Source organism: Lepidochelys olivacea, assembly GCF_965140295.1.
Source record: "Lepidochelys olivacea isolate rLepOli2 genome assembly, chromosome: 7".
NCBI classification, from domain to species: domain Eukaryota; kingdom Metazoa; phylum Chordata; order Testudines; family Cheloniidae; genus Lepidochelys; species Lepidochelys olivacea.
Genome location: NC_140417.1, coordinates 118,779,196 through 118,797,389, shown reverse-complemented (window position 1 = coordinate 118,797,389; position 18,194 = coordinate 118,779,196). Strand labels below are relative to the sequence as shown.

At 46.6% G+C, this 18,194-nt stretch overlaps 1 protein-coding gene across 2 annotated transcripts in view; it reads right to left on the bottom strand.

The window, feature by feature from the left end:
• Positions 1 to 1,059: 1,059 nt before the first annotated feature.
• Positions 1,060 to 18,194, bottom strand: part of SORCS1 (sortilin related VPS10 domain containing receptor 1) — a 428,683-nt gene continuing 411,548 nt past the window's right edge. Inside the window, exons 24-27 of one of the 2 annotated variants that reach the window (XM_084634878.1) lie at positions 11,461 to 11,560; positions 7,188 to 7,293; positions 6,909 to 7,069; positions 1,060 to 3,030 (exon numbers count right to left, since the gene is read on the bottom strand). In XM_084634878.1, the coding sequence (XP_084491004.1) occupies positions 2,966 to 3,030; positions 6,909 to 7,069; positions 7,188 to 7,293; positions 11,461 to 11,560 (432 nt within the window). In that variant the 3' untranslated portion in view covers positions 1,060 to 2,965. The remainder of the gene's footprint in view (positions 3,031 to 6,908; positions 7,070 to 7,187; positions 7,294 to 11,460; positions 11,561 to 18,194) is intronic. The other variant, XM_084634879.1, reaches the window with a different exon arrangement.

The window sequence follows — 18,194 nt, the reverse complement described above, 5'->3', positions numbered from 1 at the left end:
TTTAGGTGTCAGATCATGCTCGATCTAGGCACACAAGAATCACGTTGTCCAGTGCTGTGTCAGGGGGCGTGTACAGCAGCTGTTTAATAGCTCGGCAACATTCAACAGAAGTTCAGTAGAGGAAGGACACTGTGGCCAATTGAACCTGGATTTTTTTCGGTACGGCAGAATGTAATTTGCCAAATAGCAATTTGTCTAGGAAGTGAAACACCCCTCTAATAAGTATATTTATATCAAATTGTTGTTAATTTAACAGTGTGCCCCCTGGGCAGGTCATTGGCAGCGGGGATAAAACCTGAGCCATTTTGGATGTCCAATCTAACCCTCTGCTTTCTGAGCTAAAAGGCCCAGCTTTCTCCGCACAAAGGCTGGACAAACTCCTGTAGTTCTGTGGCCCAGCCACTAGGGCGGGACAGCCAGCCAGACTAAGCATGGGCTACCAGAGGAAGGAGGATCTAGTGGCTACATCAGAGACTGGCAATTAACTTCTTGTGCCTCAGGCACGATTCGGTGCCTGATGTAGCCACTGACTTCCTTGGTGATCTGGCAGACAGCTCAACCTAGCTGTGCCTCGGGTTTTTCATATTTAAAATGGGGACAATCGCAAGCCACTTACCTTTCAGGCATATTGCAAGTCTTAATTGAGTAATTTTTGTAAATTGCTTTGAGATCCTCCCCGTGTAAGATGCTTCTATTGTTGTAAGCCAGCGTGGTTGGGGAGAGGGCATTGGGATGGGCCTCAAGAGACCTATTCACAGCTCTGCCACTGGCCTACTTGGAGATCTTGGGCAGATTACTTCACCTCTGTGTGCCTCAGTTTCTCTGCCAAAAGGGGATAATTGTGCTTGTCTGACTTGTAAAGTGCTTTGCCATCTATGGATGACAAGTGCTAAGAGCTAGGAAGAGGTGGTGTCACGGGAGGGGGGGGGGGAGGTTTTTTAGCAAAATACAGCCCTCCCTTTCGACGGGGCCTGTGAGTTAAATGAGCAACAAACACACACACACAGTCCTTTTGAGACAATCTGTTTAATAAATATGACTGTAAAAGCAAGAAACAATAGCAATTGTACAGAACACTACATTATCTTTAACCAAGAGAAAAATACATCAAAAAAGTCCTTTTAAAATCAGCAGTAGTTCCCATACTATAAGAAAACTTTTTAAGTGGCTGCTTATAAAAATAAGTTGGCTAATGCCAGACTTCAAGGGCCAGTTAGAATCCTGGGGGCTATTATACAGTGACTGCAAAAAAAAACCTTTCCCACCTTGCTTAAAGCAGTAGTTGCAACTACAATAGTGAGTTGATGTCAAAGCCTGTGGCCAGTGGAATCCTGTAGCTCCACAGAAAGGATAAAAAGGCAGCGAGGGCGCCCGGTGGGTGAGGGTGGGATTGACCTTTTCCCTGTTGGCATCCCCTTTTTTTCAGAGCCATGGGCCGTTCCTGACGTTTGCTCCCTGGTGCGTGCTGTATCTGCATTCCCGTCCCTCCCGGGGCTGTTCTGAGGGCTGTGCCTTTGGATAATTTGGATTTCAGCAGACTTTGAACCCAGCCCCCGCATGGGTCTGAGGCGGCACTGGTCTCTCATAGGGAACACGAGGGGCCCAATCCTGAAACCTTTATTTGGGCTGAGCAGATGTGGCAGGGTTTTACAGTCTAGACGCTAAAAGTCCCTGCTGGAAGTGGTGAGCAGACATACTGTGGCCAGCCAATTACCTTACACAGGGCCAAGAGCCAGGCTAAAGGACATATTTAACTGGGGTGTTAAGGGCTTGGAAATATAGTTGGAATGTGCTTGATCTAGCTACATGCTGTAGCGTGAGGAACTGCCGCCGGGCCCTTGGGTGTACTGGATATGCTGGTAGGCCACGCACTCAGACATACAGCAGTGAGTCACCTGAGGAAGGAGAGGGACCGGACAGGTTGTCAGGGGGTTGAGGCTGGGGTGGAGGATGTGCTATGGGCAGGAGCCAAGCCCTTGACCCAGAAGCAGGAAATTCACGCTGCTGAGCGGCCGGGTGTGCGGGTGGGGGTCTGAATCCACTTTTGCTGTGCAGTCATTTAGACCATGCAAAGTGGGCATGAAACCATTACCAGGGTGATCGGGCAGCATTTTACCCCCACTCTGCACTGGTTTAAATGACTGCACACATGATGGAGAATGAAATTCAGGAGGGGTAGTGGGAGGCAGCTGGGGTCAGGATATTTGCAGGGCAGGACTGCGGGCAGTAGCTTATACCGCATTGTGCCATGCCGTGAGATTGGGTGGCCTGCATGGCGGGGGAGGTGCCTCTGGATCATGCCACTTGGGCAGGTGCCTCAGTGTGAATGGGCTAAACAGTCTTTTTTAAAAAAGCATCTGGCATTGCAGCTTAGGGGCTGATTTCCTGGCTTCGCTGCAGGGAGCTACGAGCCGTCACAAGCGGCAGAATGAAGGATGGAGAAGGTGAAGGTATGAACGAAGGCAAAAACCAAACCAGCCCAGAAACATTGCCGTGTCTACTCCTGTGTATTTCTGCGTGGCTCGTGAAAGTTGGCTGGGGGTAGCTACCTCACCCACAGCCTGCAGTGCTAAAGAAGTAGTTAAATCTAAAGCCAAATACCCTTATTCCCTCACCACCTTCCCACCCCTGACCCCTCAAAAAGACCCCATGCACATTGCTGGCCACTATCATTATGAACTTTCTACAAATAAGAGATTGATCAGAAAAGAGAGGAAAGTGAGCTGTGGGGAAGGGGAAGGGCTATGAGGGCAACAGGTCATTTCCTTTCCCCCTATTAAAATAGAGCACCTGTACACTGCAATTCCAACCACAGTCTGGGTATAATGTCCACATGCACAGGATTAAAGCTAAAAACCTTTTGTCGTCTGAAGAATTAAAAAGTCCAAATGCAGTGAGTTTTTCTTTTATATATATCTATATATATATATCTATATCTATATACACATGTTCTGGTGTCCTTGGTTCAAACATTTACATAGGTAGGGATTTCTTTTGTGCTTTGAGCCTCAGCAGCTATGGACATACTTCCTGTGGCAAAGAACAAGAAAAACAAAAGCAAGAGTTAGCTGAATAACACAAGTGTTTCCAGAGAATGAAAGATTTTACGGCGTCTCGCCATTTGGTGTGAGGGTTTATTTGGTCCAGCCTGACATCATCTGCCCCGAAATGTTCTCTTGCCACTTAAGAAGGTTGAATGGAACGTCTTGTTCTTCTTTCTACAAAGGTGATTCACCCACATTGAAAAGAAGTGATGGAGGGAAGGGAGGATGCGAGAAACTGTTTCTACGAGATAATGTAGAGCACTGACTCATGTACTGGCATCTGATATGAAAAGGTGTCGGAGACTTGACAACCCACTGTATGATTTGCCTTTGCAAAAGAAGGGTTTGCTGCGATAAGTAGCTACTGTGCTCTAGGCTATGGAGGCGTGCGTGGGACTCAACGCCCCACGCCTTTGGATTTCCTAAAGGCACAGGGCACGAATGTTAGTCTCTGCTTGCAGAGGGGAAAAAACTGCTTCAAAACAAACCCCACACCGACAAGAAACATCCCACTGTGTCTATTGCTTGGTTTCCCTGAAGGAAAATGCCCTGAAAAAAAATGCTGAACTCCAGAAAGACCTGGGGTTATCACACAGGACAAGAAAGGGTGAAAATGAGATTCGCAAGGGGCGCCACCCTGCATTAGGCACCCATGCTCCCTATATGCTTGAGGAGACAGGTGCCTAAGAATGGGCTTCACAAAAGCCAGCGCCCGCTGAGCCTCCCAAGCTAGCCAATAAGAAATGCTGAGGAGAGGGGTGTGACCTAAACTTGCCCTTCAAGGGGACTTGTGCATCTAATTCAAGGCCGGACGGAGGCACCAATCGCAGCCATGAGCCCTCTCCTGGAGTTAGGTGCCTATGGCAGATTCGTCCTTTTTCAAGAAAAACCGAGGAGGCTCTGCCCCTGTAGGGGCTCTAGCCCAGTGATTAGGATGTGGGAGAGTCAGGTTTAGTTTCCCCCCTTCTGCCTGATGTGGAGCTGGGGTCTCCCACCTCTCTGGAGAGCACCCTCGCCCTCTGGAGATGGGGGTATTCTGGGGAAAGGTGCTCTCAGTCTCTCCTGCTGGAGCTGTCTGGGGCTAGGGCATTGTGGTGGAAGACCCAAGTTCAAATGGGAGGGATGGGAGGAACTGAACACGAGTCACTCACATGAGGACTGCTCTAACCACTAGGCTAAACGTTATGGGGGAAGGGTCGCACCACCACCTCCTCCAGCCATTTTGTGTGGGTTTAGGCATGCTCAGAGCACATCTACTGGATTGGGCCTCAAAGGCAAGACAGGCGGGGGGAAACGCCGTGCCTGCGAATCCTGCTGGGGCTGAGGAGTGAGTTAGCCTCTGAGCTGGGTCAGGACTTTGGCCACAGAGAATGAGGTGCCTGAGAGACTTTTAATGGCAGACACGTAGGTGCTTTAGGAGCCTGCCGGGCTAGGCAGCAGTTGAGCACAGTAGTTTTGTGAATGCCAGTGGCAGTTGGGTGGCCACTGCTGCCTTCCCAGCATACCAGCCATTCCAGCACTTCATAATGTGGGCTCTTCAAAAGGGCATCCCCCGTCCGATACCGGCCAAAACCACGTCCGGTTTTATCTCATTTTATCCGGTTGTTTGGGGGGAACAAACTAAGAAGAGGACAGTCGGTTTAAAACCAGGAGAAAGGGCCTGCCTATACCTAAGTCTCCCTTGTGAATCCCACCCTATGAATCTTTGTGCTTTATGGTCCCCTCACACACAACTCTAAACCTATTCCTATCACCAGAGCGCTCCAATCTGGCTGGCTTGTTCTTCTCGCTGACAGGATTTTCGGGTGTGTCTCCACCGCAGCTGGGCGGTGAGAGGCCCAGCTGGGTCGACAGCCTTGCTTTCGCTCTGCTCCTGCTAGCGTGCTAAAAATAGCCGTGCGGCTACCGTGCCACTGGAAAGGGCTCAGGCTAGCTGCTCGAATCCAAGTCCACCTGATCCCTTGGGTTTGAGCTCGAGTGGCTAGCGTGAGCTGCTGCCTGTGTCACAGCGACCACGCTGCGATTTCTTAGTATGCTGGCTCGAGCAGGCTGCCGACCCGGGCTGGGAGGTGCACCTCCTGGGGGGTAGTGTAGACATACCTAGAGGGGCTTATTGGGTTGTTTCTTTAATTAATCCTTCCCCAGTAACCCCACGGACTTCCACAGGGTTCCACAAAGTCTCAGGCAGGGCAATATTTAAAATGCATCTGTGGTGCATTAGTCATACAGCAGCCAACAGCTCAGGCTGGAACCGGGAAAGTACCACTGCAAAATTCTGACTTACGTAAGAGACACAAGCTGCTCTAGCTAAACCTAGTAACGCTGTATGGCTACATCCCCAGCTCACCTGTAGAGGAAACGCATAGTTGGCTTGTTGCTGCCTGTCCTCTTCCTTGATCCGGGGCGGGGGGGGGGGGGGATGATCAAACTGGCCCCCAGCACAAGACAGAGCAGCCTGGGTGCTGCCCTGAATCGAGCCAGCTCCCAGGTCACTCCACTGGCCAGAATAACATTCCCTCTCCCCTTAATCTCTGTGCGGCGGCCCCTATGCGAGGCCTTCTCCAAATGAAGGTTCCCATTCACGAGGGGACTGCTCAGTTGGTGCCTCAGGTCAGTTTTAAATTCCCTTTGGGCCACTGGAGCAGCTGTACTCTGTCTGTTAAAACATAACTCGTCTCTGCTCAAGGCCAGGCAGCTAAAAATGGATGCTCCCCTAAAACTGGGGCCCATTCTCTAGCCCTTAGTCACAAGAGTCATTCTTAGTCATGTAAGGAGTCTCAGGGACCTCAGTGGGTCTACGCCTTAGGCCAAAGATTGCAGGAGTGTCACTTTACAAGCCACATGCAACACTGCTCCAAATATCTGTAGACACCTGTTTCAGCAGAAACTGTCAACCTCACTGATCAAAGGGAAGAGTTCAATTTAAATTCTTCCCACATTCATCTAGGCCCCCAGTTCAGCAAAGGGCTTAAGCATGGCCCTATGTCTTTTTGTCCTCAGTGAGACTTAAGCATGTAAACTAAGCACTTGCATAAGTACTTTGCTGAACAGGAATGGATTTGAGCACATCCTGAGTCATGGCCAGAAATCTTCCCCTTAATGTTGTGAAACAAAGGGGGTATTTTTATAGGTGCTGATTTCTAGTCTTATTCTTATATCCCATTACCCTGCATTGAAGTTAATAGGGATTGCACCAGAGTAACTGAGAGATAGATAGTCCTATTGTGTTAAATATGGTTCTAACTAAAGCCTGTTTGTACATTCCCAACATCACCAGTCAACCGTCACTGCTGTTTATTCCTCCTCTGAGAGAAGTTTGTGTGAAGGTGAACCCTGCTGGCCAATACAGAGATCCATATTTTGCAGTGCTCCCCAAGAGGCCGGCTGTGGTGGTTTCATGGTTTGGCTGGCAGTTAGGAGTAGCTCATGTGCCGTGGAACCAAACATATCATTTCAGACTGAGCTTTTAAGCTGTACTTATCAAGTCTCCATCCTGCCCCCGTGTACTGGAAAAAGGGGACCTCCTTTTATGCATTCAATCTAGTGCTTGCCCCAGAATTACACAGGTGCCAGAAACAAGATGACATTTCTCTGACAGCACGTTAATGATGACACGATTACAGAGTTTTTCGGGAGGAGAGAGGACTACACAGAAAACTACATGGGCAAAGACTCAGGTTGTTAAATTTCTTTTTCATCATAGGGAGGTGAGGGGGAGGAGGAGTTAGCTTGGTGCCTTTTAGAGACGTTAACACAGCAGTGGGAGGGAGAGTGCTCTGGGAGGGGTGGTGGGAAGGTTCAGAATAAGTCTAGCCAATTAGATCTTAGAATCTGACCAGCTGTTGGCTGCTGGAAGTTATTTACCTATGGGCCGGGTATCCAACTTCTCATCTACTAGTTGCTCAGGGCTCATCAGTTCACTTTGAGGGACATTAGGCATGCTTTCCCTTTGACTGACTGGACTGACCATCTCTTGATCTTTCTCATTCTGCATCTGTGCATATACATTAATGCCCGGAATCTTCCTAAAACATTAACAGAAACCATCATTGTCGTGTACGCTATGGATCATGTCTCGTCATACTTTTTAGACCTGAGTCCGTAGACGACAAGAGGGGAGGGAGGGAGAGGGGGAGGTCGTACCTTTTGAACTTGTAAATTACAAAAACGGCTAATCCCACAAACACCACAGATAGCAGCATCAGCATGGCCGAACCACTGTGACTGGGCGTGAGGTCCACCAGGGGAGCTACAAGAGAGGAGATCTTTAGAATATCCACACAGCATGGACTGGAAATAACTCTCTAAACAGATACTGTGCATCCACCACCCCTAGCCATGTACCTTTGTAGTGACATCTGTCTAACCATCGCTCCATGGTCTCACTCCAGGGCACATCCCCATCAGGCGTAAGGATCACCTCCAAGAGGCAATCAGTTGTTTGAAGTGTAGCTATTCCTACAGCTTCCTATAGAGTTCTGTTCAACCTTGACATACAGACCCACTCTACCAGGCCACTGATTTGTACTGGACACCTGAGTGGTTGGAGAGGGAAGTGCCAGCTGTATTCGATAGGAGTAAAAAATATTGCAACCAAAATAATGTGTTGATCTGATGCTATGTGCTCAGTTGTGTTCGTTATCTGGATGAATCCTGGCTTTCCCACTCTGACAGTGCCTTGGCATCTCTGCTTTGTGATGGTGGTCACTCCTTCCACACCCTATGGTCTAAGAAGTGTGGCGGGAGTGATGTAGGACTCCTTTCCCCATTCCTAACCCCTGCCTTCCTCCCTTTCCCCCTTTGAGTAGCACACTCCTCGTCCTTCTCTCTCTCCACCTTCTATCATCCCCCATGCTGTGAGTTTTCCATGGGATGGAAGCGTATAGGCAGAAGAAAATAAAGGAGCTTACTCTCTGTGCCTCTCCCTCAAGCCTCGTGCAACTCTTGATAACGCCCCTTGCAGGATGTGTGTGTAAGACAACACACAACAGCCTGATGCTGATGCGATGGCTACCCCAAACATAAATGACAAATCACACCAAATCAGAGAGACGGACACACTCAGTCACTCATACATGGACACACAAAACAGTGTGCATGTGATTGCGTGTCCGCATGACTCTGTGTCTGTGCGTGTGTGCATGCCCCCATGCACATTTGCCTCTGTTGCAGAAAGCAGTCACCCTGTAGTCAGACCAGACACACAACTTGCACAAATTATTACATACAACAGAAACAGAAAGTTGTGTGCTCATCAGCAGACACATACACAATAAACAGAGGCGACAAACACATGTGAAGCAGTTGCTCACACACAACCACGCTAGCACATGCTTATGCACATACTCGGAAACACAACACATGCATACTCACACAGAACAGTCACACAGAGCCAGATAAAATACCGAGAAATCTGTGTTTTGGCTGCTATCTAGCTAAGGCTAAGTGAAACATTCTGCTTTGATATTCTGGCTTCAAGAAAGTTACTTTCATGAAGGATAAGCATCATTATTAAATAACACTTGATTATAAACGCGTTTTGTCTTCTGAGCCTGTCTCATTCCTTTGTGGATCTGCAGCTCTAGGTGACGACAAAGTTAAGTTCAGTGTGATGACATGTCTGTGTGATGATGTGTCTCTGACTAGTTAAATTCAGTGTTGCTCAACATTCTTGTTATAATGCTGGGATTAGAGCCAGGTTACCAACAGCCCTTTTACTGCTGGGTACAGAATATTGGTATATTTTACTTTGCCTCATATGTGTGGGTTGTTCTGTTTTGTTTTTGGCTGAGATGTAGGGATGAATGGGCTGCAGCCTGTTGTCCAGAATTTCCATAAATTAATCCTGCTCCTGTTTAGGCCTGAGCCACAGGTGCAAAAATGCTGAGCCCTCCAGTGGTCATTATTCATCTGCGTGAGGGAGCAATGTGTGGGCAAGGTTCCTGAACGTTCACGCAGCATGAGGGTTGACAATGCCACGGAGGCTCCAGTACAAACAGGAATGAGCCGCGGCGTGGGCGTACACATATGCCACCACTCAAAGGCATCGTTACAGATGATTCTTTTCAAGTTGCAGTGGGGGAGGTTTAGATTGGATATTAGGAAAAACTTTTTCACTAAGAGGGTGGTGAAACACTGGAATGTGTTACCTAGGGAGGTGGTAGAATCTCCTTCCTTAGAGGTTTTTAAGGTCAGGCTTGACAAAGCCCTGGCTGGGATGATTTAACTGGGAATTGGTCCTGCTTCGAGCAGGGGGTTGGACTAGATGACCTTCTGGGGTCCCTTCCAACCCTGAGATTCTATGATTTGAAGTACTGCAGACGGGGGACTGGTGTTACAGAGGGCGAGCTGGTGCAGCTGGGGGAGCACCACTTATGGCTACCAGCCTTCAGACCTGGCTCAGGTCACAAGTGTGAGTGATTTGGGTGGTACTGTCCTCACCTCATGGGCATCCAAAAGCCCGCCAGAATTGCCAGTGTGCTATTACTACAGTGCTGTACATACACCTAACGCCCGATTGATAGATCATGGCCCGACTCTAGGTGGGTTTTAAAGGTCTAAAACAAAATTCAAAATAGGTGGCAGCCTTAATGGCTTGACTGTAGTAAGAACAGTGCACATTTGGATGGACGTCTATTGGGAAAGCTGCGTGGAGAGGATAGGTTTCCTGGGGCCTGCCTGCATGACACCTCCCTGGATCTCTTAGGTTTGAGGTTTTGAATCTGGTGCTAGATTCTCTGAATCAATTCCAGGCTTCCCACCCTTCTCTAACTCTGGCTTTTTCTGATCAACATCTCATCTGGCCACCAGAATTATTTCCCTGCTTCCTTTTCCACCCAGTCAGCAGCATTCACACTGTCCATTTGCTGGATCAGAAAGAAGGCAGTTAAACACAGCCTTTGTTGGTGTCAGGGTTCCCTCCCCACTCTGAACTCTAGGGTACAGATGTGGGGACCAGCATCAAAGACCCCCTAAGCTTATTTCTACCAGCTTAGGTTAAAAATTCCCCAAGGCACTCCTTCCTTGTCCTTGGATGGGTACTGCTGCCACCACCAAGTGAGTTAGACAAAGATTCAGGAAAAGGACCACTTCGGGTTCCTGTTTCCCTAAAATATCCCCCCAAACCCCTTCACCCCCTTTCCTGGGGAGGCTTGAGAATAATCTACCAACCAAATAGGTAAACCAGATGAACACAGACCAGACCCTTGGGTTCTTAGGACACTAAAAACCCCAATCAGAGTCTTAAAAACAGAACTTTATTATAAAGAAAAAAAAAGTAAAAGAAACACCTCTGTAAAATCAGGATGGAAGGTAACTTTACAGGGTAATCAGATTCAAAACACAGAGGATTCCCCTCTAGGAAAATCTTTAAAGTTACAGAAGACAGGGATACACCTCCCTCTTAGCACAGGGAAAATTCACAAGCTAAAAACAAAAGATAATCTAACAAACCTTGCCTTATTTACTTACTCTGTTTGCAATATTGAGACTCATTTTAGGATGATTTTAGGAGAAGGAGTTTTTCTGACCTGATGCTTCTCTGCTTCCCCAGAGAACACAAAACAAAGAGCACAAACAAAGCCTCCCCTGTCTACCCCCCCGCCCCGATTTGAAAGTATCTTCTTTCCCCATTGGTCCTTTTGGTCAGGTGCCAACCAGGTTATTTGAAAAGGAAGACTTGTGGCACCTTACAGACTAACACATTTATTTGAGCATAAGCTTTCGTGAGCTACAGCTCAAATAAATTTGTTAGTCTCTAAGGTGCCACGAGTACTCCTTTTCTTTTTGTGAATACAGAACACAGCTGCTACTCTGAAACAGGTTATTTGAGCTTCTTAACTCCTTACAGGTAAGGAGAAATTCTAGGCTACCCTTAGCTGTATGGTTATGACAGTTGGTCTTTGGGAAATCCAGTTTCAACCAGTATATGCAAGTCTCCCCAGTGGATGGTACCTCTCTGGAAGTGTTTATAACTGGAGTGATTCCCCTGAATCACCCCACACTGTTCTTAGTTCTGGTGGGGCTGTTAAAATCTTCTTCCCTTCCCCTCCCCCCCACCCTGGCATACAGCGATAATTCAACCATTCATACCTTCTTCCCTTCCCCTCCCCACCACCCTGGCGTACAGCGATACATCAACCATTCATACACTTAATAAAACACGGTCCCCAGACATACTGCATGCAGTTGCACTAGCTGTCACTAATCACTAATAAAACTTTGGGGTATGATGGATAAATGTAGACTTGTGTGGCACTGTAATGTATGCCCCTTCACCGGAGTTATGAATGCTTACTACAAATATAAAGTATTTCGAGTGTGATGGCTGGTAGATCCCACCGTGCTGCTAGCAAGGAACTTACAATAGATTTTGCTACTCAACAATGGGCAAGACTTTGAGGGGGTGAACACTGACCTGCTGATAAATGGGCCACATGGACCAAGACTCGAACCCCAGGCTTCAGCTCAAACTGGACCAAGTTTTGGTTCAGTTTGTGGATCAGTATTTCTGAAATCTGGAAGAAACAGGGAAAAAAGGGTTAGTAAATCATATGTGGTCATGGCTAGAGAGGAAACAGGGCTACCTACAAAGCAGCGGTTTTACATAGAAAAAGTATGTCCAAAGTTCAAGTCAACAGCAATTTACTGTACCTTCTAAAGAAAAAAGATAGAGCAGCTGGGTACAGCTGTCAGGATGGTACAGATATTTATGTACTACTAGTAGTTACTGATACCAACAAGTTACATGAGCAACCTTACTCATAGAGGTAGTCCCACTGACATCAAAGAGACTGCTCACGTGAGTAATAGTACTCATGTAAATACATGTTTGCAGTACCAACCCAAGAATAGCAAATGAGTGCCCTGCAGTATTAGCACAAGCAAAGCTAAGAAAGAGAGAGGCTAAAATTCAGTGGGTCAAATGTAACGGTCTGTGCTATGCAGGAGGTTAGACTAGAGCTTCATGATAGTCCCTTTTAACCTCAGCATTTATGAATCACCCTGGTGTAATTCTGCTGAAGGCAATGGAGATCCACCAGACAAGGGTTCCTCGCATATCAGGGAACAAGGCAGAGACGAGATACTACTTCAGGATTTGAGCACCACTCTGCTGGCATGGAGCCCATCCATGGAGCCCATCCCATCCATGAGCCCATATGCCTGCAGAGCAGGAGAATCAGGCTTTGGCATCAACTCTATTTGAAGATTGCTTTCCTGAACCACAGCGAGGCAGGTTTTCCTTTTCGTGATGCTCTTGATGATGATTACAGTAACTCTTTTTCTAGAATATACTATTATTGTTTGTATTCCAGTAGTTCCTAAAGGCTCTCAACTGAGATCAGGGCCACATTGTGTTAGGTGCTTTACATACTCATAATAAGTGATCAGACCCTGCCGCAAAAAGTTTACTGTCTAAACAAACAGGGCAGAGAGGATGAAAATATTGTACATGTAAATGATGTATAGAATTTTGCAGCATGTTCTGTTTGGATACTTACAGCCTCAGTTTCTCCAGATATTTCATCCATCCTATCAGTTCTCAGGGTAGTGAACAATTTTCCACTTTATTAACATGCACAAGATTAGTGGGGGATGGGGTGTGGTGGAGGAGAGGTGGTTGGAAAACTTGAAAATAACCCAACATGACAGTGTTGGATTTTTACAACCAAGTGAAATTCAGGAAGCGCTATACATTTGTGCCCACTATTTAATCTAATTTGGTTTAAATAAATCTTTATTCCTTTTCAAAGATTAACAAAAAATTGTCAGGGAACCATACATGCCCATCATTTTTAGACCATCTCTGTTGCGTTCCTGGTTTTTCTCAAGTTAGGCTACTTCAGTAATGCTACAGAGATGTGGTTAGGTGTTCTCTAACGCTCATCACGGTCTGAGATTGATCAGTTTGGGTTTTTTTTAACATTCATAATGATTTTTGTCAATACTGTTGGATCCTACATTTCATTTTGGCCACTGCTTACTTGAATCGGTGCCCTTGATCCAATATCTATTTGGCAACAGCTAACAATGGGCCTTTTCTTTTTAAAAATCTATCTCATTTATGTTTTTAAATCTTGTAAGTGGTACCAGAACGTGTCATAAATATATTTCTATCAAGAGGAAGAATAAATAACATGAAGCTTGTCAAGATTCATTTGCAGATGCTGTGGATGTGATTGAATTGCTTAGCTCCAAACAGCATGGTTAGAGAGGAGATGCACCCCAGTACGCGAATGGAGCACAAGTTACACTGGTCTTGAAGCACTCAAGTAGGCTAGGTTTCAGAGTAACAGCCGTGTTAGTCTGTATTCGCAAAAAGAAAAGGAGTACTTGTGGCACCTTAGAGACTAACCAATTTATTTGAGCATAAGCTTTCGTGAGCTACAGCACACTTCATCGGATGCATACTGTGGAAAGTGTAGAAGATCCTTTTATATACACACAAAGCATGAAAAAATACCTCCTCCCACCTCACTCTCCTAATGCTAATAGCTTATCTAAAGTGACCATTCTCCTTACAATGATGTGTATGATAACCAAGGTGGGCCATTTCCAGCACAAATCCAGGGTTTAACAAGAACGTCTGGGGGGGGGGTAGGAAAAAACAAGGGGAAACAGGTTACCTTGCATAATGACTTAGCCACTCCCAGTATCTATTCAAGCCTAAGTTAATTGTATCAAATTTGCAAATGAATTCCAATTCAACAGTTTCTTGCTGTAGTCTGGATTTGAAGTTTTTTTGTTGTAATATCACAACTTTCATGTCTGTAATCACGTGACCAGAGAGATTGAAGTGTTCTCTGACTGGTTTATGAATGTTATAATTCTTGACATCTGATTTGTATCCATTTATTCTTTTACATAGAGACTGTCCAGTCTGACCAATGTACATGGCAGAGGGGCATTGCTGGCACATGATGGCATATATCACATTGGTGGATGTGCAGGTGAATGAGCCTCTGATAGTGTGGCTGATGTTATTAGGCCCTGTGATGGTGTCCCCTGAATAGATATGTGGGCACAGTTGGCAACAGACTTTGTTGCAAGGATAGGTTCCTGGGTTAGTGGGTCTGTTGTGTGGTATGTGGTTGCTGGTGAGTATTTGCTTCAGTTTGGGGGGCTATCTGTAGGCAAGGACTGGCCTGTCTCCCAGGATTTATGAGAGTGTTGGGTCATCCTTCAGGATAGGTTGTAGATCCTTAATAATGCGTTGGAGGGGTTTTAGTTGGGGGCTGAAGGTGATGGCTAGTGGTGTTCTGTTATTTTCTTTGTTAGGCCTGTCCTGTAGTAGGAGACTTCTGGGAACTCTTCTGGCTCTATCAATCTGTTTCTTCACTTCCGCAGGTGGGTATTGTAGTTGAAAGAATGCTTGATAGAGATCTTGTAGGTGTTTGTCTCTGTCTGAGGGTTTGGAGCAAATGCGGTTGTATCGCAGAGCTTGGCTGTAGACAATGGATCGTGTGGTGTGGTCAGGGTGAAAGCTGGAGGCATGTAGGTAGGAATAGCAGTCAGTAGGTTTCCAGTATAGGGTGGAGTTTATGTGACCATCGTTTATTAGCACTGTAGTGTCCAGGAAGTGGATCTCTTGTGTGGACTGGACCAGGCTGAGGTTGATGGTGGGATGGAAATTGTTGAAATCATGGTGGAATTCCTCAAGGGCTTCTTTTCCATGGGTCCAGATGATGAAGATGTCATCAATATAGTGCAAGTAGAGTAGGGGCGTTAGGGGACGAGAGCTGAGGAAACGTTGTTCTAAGTCAGCCATAAAAATGTTGGCATACTGTGGGTACTGGCCATGCGGGTACCCATAGCAGTGCCACTGATCTGAAGGTATACATTGTCCCCAAATGTAAAATAGTTATGGGTAAGGACAAAGTCACAAAGTTCAGCCACCAGGTTAGCCGTGACATTATCGGGGATAGTGTTCTTGACGGCTTGTAGTCCATCTTTGTGTGGAATGTTGGTGTAGAGGGCTTCTACATCCATAGAGGCCAGGATGGTGTTATCAGGAAGATCACCGATGGATTGTAGTTTCCTCAGGAAGTCAGTGGTGTCTTGAAGGTAGCTGGGAGTGCTGGTAGCGTAGGGCCTGAGGAGGGAGTCTACATAGCCAGACAATCCTGCTGTCAGGGTGCCAATGCCTGAGATGATGGGGCGCCCAGGATTTCCAGGTTTATGGATCTTGGGTAGTAGATAGAATATCCCAGGTCGGGGTTCCAGGGGTGTGTCTGTGTGGATTTGATCTTGTGCTTTTTCAGGAAGTTTCTTGAGCAAATGCTGTAGTTTCTTTTGGTAACTCTCAGTGGGATCAGAGGGTAATGGTTTGTAGAAAGTGGTGTTGGAGAGCTGCCGAGCAGCCTCTTGTTTATATTCCGACCTATTCATGATGACAACAGCACCTCCTTTGTCAGCCTTTTTGATTATGATGTCAGAATTGTTTCTGAGGCTGTGGATGGCATTGTGTTCCGCACGGCTGAGGTTATGGGGCAAGTGATGCTGCTTTTCCACAATTTCAGCCCATGCACGTCGGCGGAAGCACTCTATGCAAGCACTCTATGTAGGGCGGAAGTGAAGAAACAGATTGATAGAGCCAGAAGAGTTCCCAGAAGTCTCCTACTACAGGACAGGCCTAACAAAGAAAATAACAGAAGCCACTAGCCGTCACCTTCAGCCCCCAACTAAAACCCCTCCAACGCATTATTAAGGATCTACAACCTATCCTGAAAGATGACCCAACACTCTCACAAATCTTGGGAGACAGGCCAGTCCTTGCCTACAGACAGCCCCCGAACCTGAAGCAAATACTCACCAGCAACCACATACCACACAACAGAACCACTAACCCAGGAACCTATCCTTGCAACAAAGCCCGTTGCCAACTGTGCCCACATATCTATTCAGGGGACACCATCACAGGGCCTAATAACATCAGCCACACTATCAGAGGCTCGTTCACCTGCACATCCACCAATGTGATATATGCCATCATGTGCCAGCTATGCCCCTCTGCCATATACATTGGTCAAACTGGACAGTCTCTACGTAAAAGAATAAATGGACACAAATCAGATGTCAAGAATTATAACATTTATAAACCAGTCAGAGAACACTTCAATCTCTCTGGTCACGCGATTACAGCACAGACATGAAAGTTGTGATATTACAACAAAAAACTTCAAATCCAGACTCCAGTGAGAAACTGCTGAATTGGAATTCATTTGCAAATTTGATACAATTAACTTAGGCTTGAATAGAGACTGGGAGTGGCTAAGTCATTATGCAAGGTAACCTATTTCCCCTTGTTTTTTCCTTCCCTCCCTCCCCTCAGACGTTCTTGTTAAACCCTGGATTTGTGCTGGAAATGGCCCACCTTGATTATCATACACATTGTAAGAAGAGTGGTCACTTTAGATAAGCTATTAGCAGCAGGAGAGTGGGGTGGGAGAAGGTATTTTTTCATGCTTTGTGTGTATATAAGAAGATCTTCTACACTTTCCACAGTATGCATCCGATGAAGTGAGCTGTAGCTCATGAAAGCTTATGCTCAAATAAATTGGTTAGTCTCTAAGGTGCCACAAGTACTCCTTTTCAAGTAGGCTAGATATTGATGGAAATGCTCTAAAACTATGGGCATTAATGGCTTGTGGCAGTAACAGACATAGCATCAGGCAAGCTCCAAGTAGCCTCAGGTGTGACCTAGTAGCCATCCTCTCATCCTTGTAAGGTTGTTCTTTGTCCTTTGCAATTTGAGCCCAGGCCCGGCAGAGATTGAGCATGGCGTAGTTTTCATACAAGCTGCAACAAATATCATAACAGACCTATTATGTTATTTCTGATGCAGAGCATCCAACAGTGTTGAGTGGGAAGAGAAGTTGTGGAGGTGGGAATCATGCAAGTCTCAGTCCAGCTAAAGATACACACAATGTGCAACCACTATGACTGAGCAATGGTACCCCAAGAAGGAGAATGTGGCTACTGACTTGCTGGCAGGGAATGGTTTAGTCAGTGATATGGGCGGAGGATGGAGGAGGATCAGAACCTGGCATGGATCAGCTCAGGTATGAGAATGCCCCAGAGTGTTTGCCTGACACAAGTACAGTTTAGAACCATTAAAATCCCATTTTTCCTGCTGCACACCCTGGAGAACCCTGAATTCCTGTATAGAAGAAGCCCTCTTCTTGCAGAACAGGCAAAGCGTTATGAGGCCAGGGCTGTTGTGGAAGCCTCACGGCACACAAGGGACGTGAGCAGCCAAGCACGGCCTCTTTTCCTGGACTTACAAGCACAGTGATGATCATTGCTTCCATGGACAGCTGGAGATGAATGAACTAGAGGTCACCCGAACAGAGGCTTTCTTAGCCAGACTTTGGATTTGTGGATCCTGCAGGTGTCGGCTTTGATTCCTCAACCATAGCTGCCTGCCCTTGGTTTTGTTCGTACTTGCCCATCCTGCAGTGCAGATCAGAGCTCTAGATTGCTAGAGTGTTGCCTCGGGCAGCGTGATCCTACTGCACATCTTTGTTCCAAACACAGATGGGGAAAGGGAACACAGAGACCTGGTGTCTGTCCTCACTGAGGCAGAATGAAAGCACCCGTGGTCTGAGTTCAGGTGGTTAGCCTGAGCCGCTGCCCGTGCTGCAACATCCACATGGGTATTGTTAGTGTGCTAGCTTGAATCTGTCTGCCCGTGCTGGGAACCATGCCTCCCAGGTGCAGTGCAGACATACTCAGAGACAATCCCTATCCTGGAGGACTTGCAGTCTAGAAAGATGAAGGATGGAGATTTAATTGAGGCTGAGATAGGATGGACAGGAATGAGGGAGTTAGTAGGAGTACAGAGGAGAGGAGAAAAGGGACAGTCACAGCTCATCACCCCCCTTAGCCGGTTGGGCTTTGTAGGCATTGCAGCAAAGGTGAGTCTTAAGAAATCATCTCTGTTCGAGGAATGCTGTGTAAATGAGAGATGTCCGTATGTAAACAGTTAGTTAATAGGTAAAATGCCAGTAGGTGGCACTGAAAAATAGCTCCTGGGTTTTGCAGGACCAATAAAACTTGCTTTTATACACTACAGAAGGTTTCCTGTCCATAGCTCTTTCCAGGGAGCTCTGAACAATCTGGACAAGGATAAGGAGATCTGATAACACACTC